We start from the raw sequence: 8,014 nt of genomic DNA, 5'->3' as shown, positions 1-8,014 counted from the left end.
ACCTTTCCGTGTTAATAAATCAAAATGGTCTATATCTTGGAATAGCGATTTTAACGTCGCGAGTTTATCTACAGTTAAAAAGGATGCTAATTTGTCGAGACTTGTATTGAGAAATCTGAAAGAATCAATGAAACGTAATTTTATACTTTTCCGCGTGTCTTTAAATGTTTGAACAGTTTGCGAGAAGGAGATATACTTTTCTTTTGCTATTGGGAGCAAATCGATTTTCCCCGCGAACGCAGTTACTACTTTTTTAATTATAAATTGCGCGTCATAACCGGATAAATTGTGGAAAACTATTGGCATGAAAAACGAATTCTGATAGTTTAAATTACAATTTGAATTAGCTGGACCTCTGAATTGCCCTGTCAGGTGGCAATGATCGCGAACATGCTCGTCACCCTTGACAAAAGGCTTCTGACAAATATGACACTTTGTCTTCCCGAAATTTCCTCCACTCTTGCGGAGACAATTCTTTCATCGGAACGATCGTAAGAAGAATCTTTTCTATGCGCAAAGCTAATTGTTTAAGTTCTTCTGCATTCGTGGTATTCCGACAGCGAATCATCGTAAGAGCACTTTACATAATATCCAACGCTGAAGACATAATGACGTTGGCTTTTGTTTTTTTCCCTCTCTTGATAACGTCACAATCCACCTCATGGAACTGCAGCTCATGAATGGTTGGGAATGAAGGCATCTATAACAATCAAAAATTTCCAATATTTACGGTATAGTATCATAATCGTAAAGAAATGTATACAGTTGTATATTATAAATACGTACCCATCATAGATGTATTTCTTATGCCCATCAGAATTGAGTTGTGAGTTGACGAGCCGGGATAAATTCTTAATCCATGCGAAGTGTCCAATTCCACATCCCAACATGTCTTCGATGTAAAACAAGTTGAAATGTCGCTGTTTCTTCTCGTTGCTCACGCGAATTGGTACAATGACTTCCTCTTTCTCGCTATGGACATGTGGGGTCGGGTTCTGGCGATCGGGGCGACGGCCGTGGTTCGACGCTCGACAGTAGAAGGGAGGGAGAGGCTCACGGGCCAGTTATCTCACGGACACGAGCACGGGTAGTTCCTCAGTGACCAAATGAAGTTTTTTCAATTTGTTTTTTTGATTTCTTTTAATATTAATAAAGCAACTTTTGTTTCCTCGCAGTAACTTATTAGTTCCGCGAATTATTCTCCCTTCTCTCCCGGTCCCTATATATGGGGGCTCGTCCGGGATCGCGAGAACAAGTGCGAGTTTACGCGATTGAGGAAACAGGTGAGACGCGAAAGACGAAAGACTCAAAAGAAAAAAAGATAAAAAGACGATAAAGACGAAAAAACGTGAAAGAAGAAAGACGAAAAGTTGAAAGACGGAAAGACGAAAGCATCGGCCGTTAAGCTGAAAAATAAAGTGAAGTCGAACAATGGTCGTCGAAAGATCGCTCGAAAACACAGAGGACGCACCAGAGGACGCCAGAAAAGTCGCCGCAAGTCCCGGGCACGCTGACGACATGGGAGACAAAGGAAACGAAAACATAAACACCGAACCGATTTCGTGTTCAACGCCGGTGGAAAAAATGTCGGTAAAACAACTCAGAAGCAAATTGGAGCAGTTGAATTTACCGACGAAGGGAAAAAAGGCGCAGCTGATATCTCGTTTGAGGCAGTATGAGGAATGTGCCAAAGACGACAATATCGACGAAGACGACAACACCGATTAAGACGAAAACACCGACAAAGACGAAAACACTGACGAAGGCGACGAAGAAAACACAGCGGCAGAGTCGACCAGCGAGCAATCAGCTGAGACCGATAACGATGACAGGGATGATTGCGGGTCTGAAACGAGAAGAACAAGACGACAACAAGACAGGCAAAGAACAACAATGCGTCCGCGTGATTCAGCGAGCTTGTTCACTATTAAAGATGTCGAAGGCAGTATTTCCAATTTCTCCGCAAATGACAAGCTCTTAGTGGAAAAGTGGCTTGAGGAATTCGAGGATGCGAGTGTATTATTGGGCTGGAGTGATTTACAGAAAGTGATATACGCGAAAAGACTGTTGTGTGGCTCGACGAAAAAATATATCGCATTGCAGAAGGGCCTCACGACGTGGAAAAAGATGAAACGGCTGCTCGCGCGTGAATTCGAAACGAAGATAAACAGTGCAACGGTTCATGCCCAGCTCGCGAAACGGAAAAGACTAAACAACGAGACGCCGCAACAATATGTGTACGCCATGAGTGAGATCGCCAGCCAAGGTTCGATCGAAGAAGAAGCACTAATGCAGTACGTGATCGACGGTGTAGTTGACGACGAAAACAACAAATCTATTTTGTATAACGCGTCCACGATCACAGAGTTGAGGAGAAATATGGAGCGATATGATCGAATAAAAAAGAAAAGTCAGAAAAAACAACGTAGTGAACCGGCGAAAGGAAAAACAAAAGATGCAACCGGGTCCGACGGTAAAACGAAAGACACGACGGCTAAAAGCTCACGGTGTTTCAGTTGCGGTTTGGCCGAGCACATCGCGCGCGAGTGCCCGGAGAAAGACAAAGGGCCCAAGTGCTTTAAGTGTAATAAATTTGGATGTATCGCGTCCAAGTGTGATGACCCCGGCAAACAAAAGAAAAATAGTGTAAACGTGCTCACTGCAATTAACCGAACGGTGACTGACGACGAGATCGTAGTCGAGATCAACGGTCCATCGATAAAGGCGATGATAGATGCGGGGACACAACAAACTGTGTTAAAGAAAAGCGAGTACGAAAGGATTGGAAAACCGCCGTTGTTGATGACGGGGAAAATTTTCCAGGGCTTCGGAAAAGCCACCGTAGAAGCCGCAGGACTGGTACGTACAAGTATGCTGATCCAGGGTGAAACATACGATGGTGGCGTATACGTCGTGCCAGATTCCGCCATGAATCACAATATGCTTCTCGGTAAAGATCTGACGAGAGAAATGGACGTGCGTATCGAAGGTGGTCGAGTGACAATCCGTAAGTTAACGCCGAGAAAAAGTCACAGTGAAGAAATGAGGCCGGAAGACAATGACGCTGACGGCTTGAGTGAATGTCTCGTGAATTACGTAATTTATGTGATAAATTGGAAAAAAAAAATTGTATCTTTAATCAGCGATTCCGACACCATATAGCTGGCCTTCAAGAAGCAAATCAAGGTCCCCAGCATCTTTTTTCGAACTTGTAGAGGCTCTTCTTGCCTCTTATGCAGCATCCGTGAGCGAGCACTCCGCCTGCTCGATCAGCGCTGCGTCCGTTTCAACGCAAAAATTGAAACAATTTGGGCCGGTGGTTACCCCCAACGTCTCCATAACTTTCATGAGACTTCTCAGGCCATCGTTGAATAATAATACCGCGATATCAGGGGCAATATCGATGATTTTTTTGCTCCCGGACTGACACTTGGGGGCTATTTTCCAAACTGATTTGTTGTAGCTTTCGTTATTGTTTTGCGTAAAACCGCCCAAACGACGCTGCAGCAAATCGTTCCTACTCAAATTTTCATACACTGGCGTAATTGCCTCCAATACTTCCTTAGGAAGAGGCGGCTTATGGCGATATTCAGAAATATTACCGCTTGCGACCGCTCGCTGCGACGAACACCACGACTCGGCTCTCTTTGGGCAATGGTCATGTTGTGGCTCACTATCTGTGGATATTTTATGCTTGATAGTTGCCCAAATTTCCTTATTTATTTTTTTAACATCATCGCTGTTCCTCCGAATAGCCAAACCGTGCTCAACTTGTCAATCAATTTTCCAGTGAGCTTTCCTCTGCCAGACAATCCTTTTTGTTTTTTCACGATTTCGCGGAGGGGCGTCCCCATACGTTTTTGGACATGATCGATGCACTATTTTTTTTATCTCTAAACCGTCGTATGGATCGCTATTCAATATACCCAGAAACGTTTTAGAATCGCTGTCACCAATATAATATTTATATTTTATGCCATAGAGCTCTTCAGACCGTTGAAGATCGGGATCCCGCTCGGTGCGGGACCTCAAGCGTCACGGAGCGCTGCACCGCTCCCCAAAATATTTAATATCTCCGAAAATAATTATTTTTTCGACCTGGGACCAACGGCATTCTATTCTTAAATGTATTTTAGATTTTTCTAAATGGTTTTCAAAAAATCGATTTTTTGAAGCCGTCACAGTGGTGTTATCCCTTAAGTCAAAGGTTGGGTGAAAAGGCAGGTGCATTTTCAAAGAAATCTCATCGCCATCTCAGGAATGTAAATATATGTAATACAGGACGCATAAATCTCTCATTAGGGGTCTTCTTCGTCACGAATTCCAATAATTGAGAGCACTTTGCATCTCAACTGATTTTTCTCAAAACTCCGCAGGAAACATAAATCTGTCATTCGAAGGGACATCCGCGAGTTTGTTTTATTGCTCAAATATCCTTTGCCTATGCAATGCCGCAAATAGGACCGGTTTCATCTACACTACTAGAAACAATTAAAGGAACAAGAAATTTCCGTCAGATTTTTCCCAATTTTTGAAAAGCTGTATCTCAGTCAAAAATCGTCATATGAAGATAAATAAAAAAAAGCATTTTGAAGGATTGTTCTATAAATTTGAAGATATCCAGTAATTTTTTACTCACAAATTATGGATACTGAGAAATTTCATGAAATACCTCGAGAGGAAAAATTTGCAAGTTTTTTGGTTTTTTCATGAGTGTGCACATTCTTGAAAACATTTTTGCAACTCAAAGCAATACAAGCATCGAGTTGCTTGTTTATTTACCTCCAATTCCGTTTTTTAGAATTTTCCGTACGATTTTTTTTCCCCGAGATATTGATGGTTGAATAAAAAAAGACATTTTCGTATTCAATCATTGATATCTCAGCGAAAAATCATCGCATAGTAATTCCAAGGACGGTTTTGGAAACTCGAATAAACGCACTATAAAATGCTCAGGAAATTTCTATCGTTCCATTCTCAATATTCGTTTGAAAAAAGAGTGAAAAAATGTCTTTTTACAGCTGTTCAGAAAATCGGCTGCAAATTTCCGTATATCAATGAAACCACTCATGTGAAGCATAATTTTTACAGCTCGATGCACAATATCTCTACCAATTTGTAAGTTGATTGGGCGAACCGTTTTTCTGCTCGAGAGATCAAAGTTTTGTAAAAAATTAAAGAAACACGATTACTGGGCCTGAAAATGATACGAGCATTATTAAAATGAAGAAGACGACTTTGCGTTGACTATGAATATTCAGAATTTCCGTCTGAGGTGTGCTTGAGCCTGTAGCTCGCTCGGCCTCGAAACAGCTGACGTGCGTGTTCTTTCGCTCGGCCATACGTGCAAGGAGACTGAGGTTCAGCGACCCTGTCGTTTTCTCTTCTTCCGCATTCCCGTTGCTTGATTGATTTGGATTTTGATTATTATCCTGATTATTTTAACCCTTGTTGTTTTGCCTATTATTTTGATGACCTTTATATTGGCCTCTGTTGCCTTGATTTCCGTGATTTTGGTTCCCGTTATTTCCGTTGTTGTGATTTCCGCGGTTTCCTTGATTTTCCTTATTATTATTTCCTTGACGGTTTCTTGGTTACCATTTTTATTTTTTCTATTCCAGCAATTATCTGAAATGTGAGCTGTTTTCTCGTTCCTTATTTTAAGTGAGTCTGGAGACGATAGAGGGTGTAAATTAATAGAGACCTTGGTTGAGTGCGTGTCACATGAAATCACAAATGGTTTATTCAAATTAACTTGCAAATGTCGTACAACGTTAATAGCACAATAAATAAAAGAATTCGCAAACAATATGTGTGTATTTATCTTTTGAAAGAAAAATGTGAGAGATTCATATTCGTTCGTTGTTTTATTATTGCTCTACCTGTACCCGCTTTTACCGACACTTTATGAAATCAGATTGCATAGTTTTTCAGTGTTACAATTGTTCAGCAATGTGTCGCGTCGCTAGTGGGATTTATCGATATTGACAATTTTTTATGAATTGGCGTTTCTCCGCCATACTGCTCTGGTCGAAATCGATCTCACGCCCCGCAGCCTCATATTCGGCGAAAGAGCACACAAAAACCCCACAGCCAAAATTGTTGAGCTGCTTGGGGATATCCCTTTTTATAACAATCGACCATTTACTTGAATCAAAGGAGGTCTGTTTTTTACTTGCCGCTTCCATCATTAAATACTCGAAAATTAGAGTCGGATATTCTTTATTGTTCCCCATCAAACTATCAAAATAGTTGACTTTACGGTTTTTCAAGTCAATTGTGGCGAGACACCAATGTGCTCCCAAATGCAAGGGAATGAGAACGAGATCGAACTCGAAAATATTAAACTTTCTCGTCCATCTTTGGACCGCCGAGAATCCCCCCGAAAGCAATCTCGAAAAGAAAAAAGTACTGAACGCGAAGGTTTTTTCATATTTTTCCACGATGAGCTCCAAGTACCCGTTAATAACTTCATCGTTCAGCCATCTTCTTCCTTCTAAAGTATTCAAATCTTCCTCTCGAACCTTCCGACCCTTATTTCCCTTTTGAATTTTGTTCTTGTTTGAATCCTCCTTCTTTAACTCTATGTTCTCCGTCTGCCTTGTTTCTACGTTCACTTCTTCTTTCTTGATGTTCGTTCCTTTTTCCTTTAGCTCGATGTTTTCGTTTTTTCTATTGTTTGCTTCTCTCTTAATTTTCTTGAGGTTTTCTTCCTTCTTAATGCTGTCATCTTCCCTTTTCCTTCTTCGTTTTTTGTCTTCATTATCGTTTAGCCTTTCGTTTTCCTTTCCCTCGTGTTCCCAATGAAACTCTCCTATCTTCCAATCTGTCCATTGCTTCCCATTTTTCTCTATTTCTTTTCTATATCTCTCTCGTTCTTGTTTCATGTCCTCCCTTTTTCTTCATGTCCACTCTTCCGTTGGCATCGGCAATTTGAACGCTCCGTCGGGTGAATCGTGAATCGGTGAGAGGACTTCAGGGACGTTAAATTCCTCGCCAATTCGTTCCAATTTTTTGAATTTTTGAACGAACTGCTCAATCCTTTGCCGACTTGACTTCTGACATTCGTCTACATCAATTTGTATGAGACGCCACATAAAAAATTGTGTTCCCTTATTCTTGGGTGGCGCAGTCTGAGTCCCCGTGGATTGTCTCGCATGTTTACCCTTTTTTGGGTTATATTGCTTGCTTTGGGATTGCTCCACTTCTTTTATTGATTCGAATCGCTCCGATTGTTCCCAGGAGCCAATTTCACCCGTTTGCATGCCAAAATGCACTTTGGCATAGGGATCAATCGTTTGAGTCGACGCATCCATATTTCGCTATTAAAGGGTATAATTTTTGTTCAAATCGACTCTAATTATTTAATTAAACGTTTTTAATTACATTTTACAGCAAATCATTACCTTTTCTCCTATATTTTGACTTTTTTTCGCCCAAAAAATCGCTCCCGCTTGAAAAAACGCTTCGTTCGAATTTTTTTTGAAAGGGGTATGCAATTTTTCCCTAGATGGGTAGACTTACATGTGAATACGGGGATCGCTAGTCGACACCAGCGACAGTGGCGAACACAGGAACTACATTTAGTGATATTTTGGCCCGATGAAATAATTTTCATTTTTTTATTGTTTTGAGCGATATTTTTGATTAAATAAATGTTTCCATTGATAGAATTGAATGTTTTGACTATAATTATGCATATTTTCAGTAAATAAATGTAAAAATAAGATGCTTTTCTGTCAGATTTTTGACTTTTGAAACTTTTAATAGACTTTTTGGATTTTCCTTATGGGACTGATTCCTTCTTATTGTTTTCTCGTAAAATTTGTGCAACAAAGTGAATTTTGCTATTATGATTATCTTTACTGTTTTTTCGATTTTTCTCTTAAAAAATCTTTTTCCCAAGTTAAATAAATAACGTCATTAATTGTCTTATATAATTCCCAAACTATCGAGAGTATTTTGAGCGAAATCTTTTTAGTAATTTTTCACTATCTCATCAATTCAGTTTCAT

General features: G+C 40.3%; 1 protein-coding gene across 1 annotated transcript; it reads right to left on the bottom strand.

Annotated features, from left to right (window-relative positions):
• Positions 1-5,709: 5,709 nt before the first annotated feature.
• LOC122407753 (sentrin-specific protease 1-like) lies at positions 5,710-7,059 on the bottom strand. Its single transcript, XM_043414163.1, has one exon. The coding sequence runs from the start codon at positions 6,885-6,887 to the stop codon at positions 5,976-5,978; it is 912 nt and encodes a 303-aa protein (XP_043270098.1). The 5' UTR covers positions 6,888-7,059; the 3' UTR covers positions 5,710-5,975.
• Between the last annotated feature and the right edge of the window lie 955 nt (positions 7,060-8,014).

The sequence above is a fragment of the Venturia canescens genome, chromosome 3, assembly GCF_019457755.1.
Source record: "Venturia canescens isolate UGA chromosome 3, ASM1945775v1, whole genome shotgun sequence".
Lineage (NCBI taxonomy): Eukaryota > Metazoa > Arthropoda > Insecta > Hymenoptera > Ichneumonidae > Venturia > Venturia canescens.
This window is presented reverse-complemented; position numbering and strand designations above follow the sequence as displayed.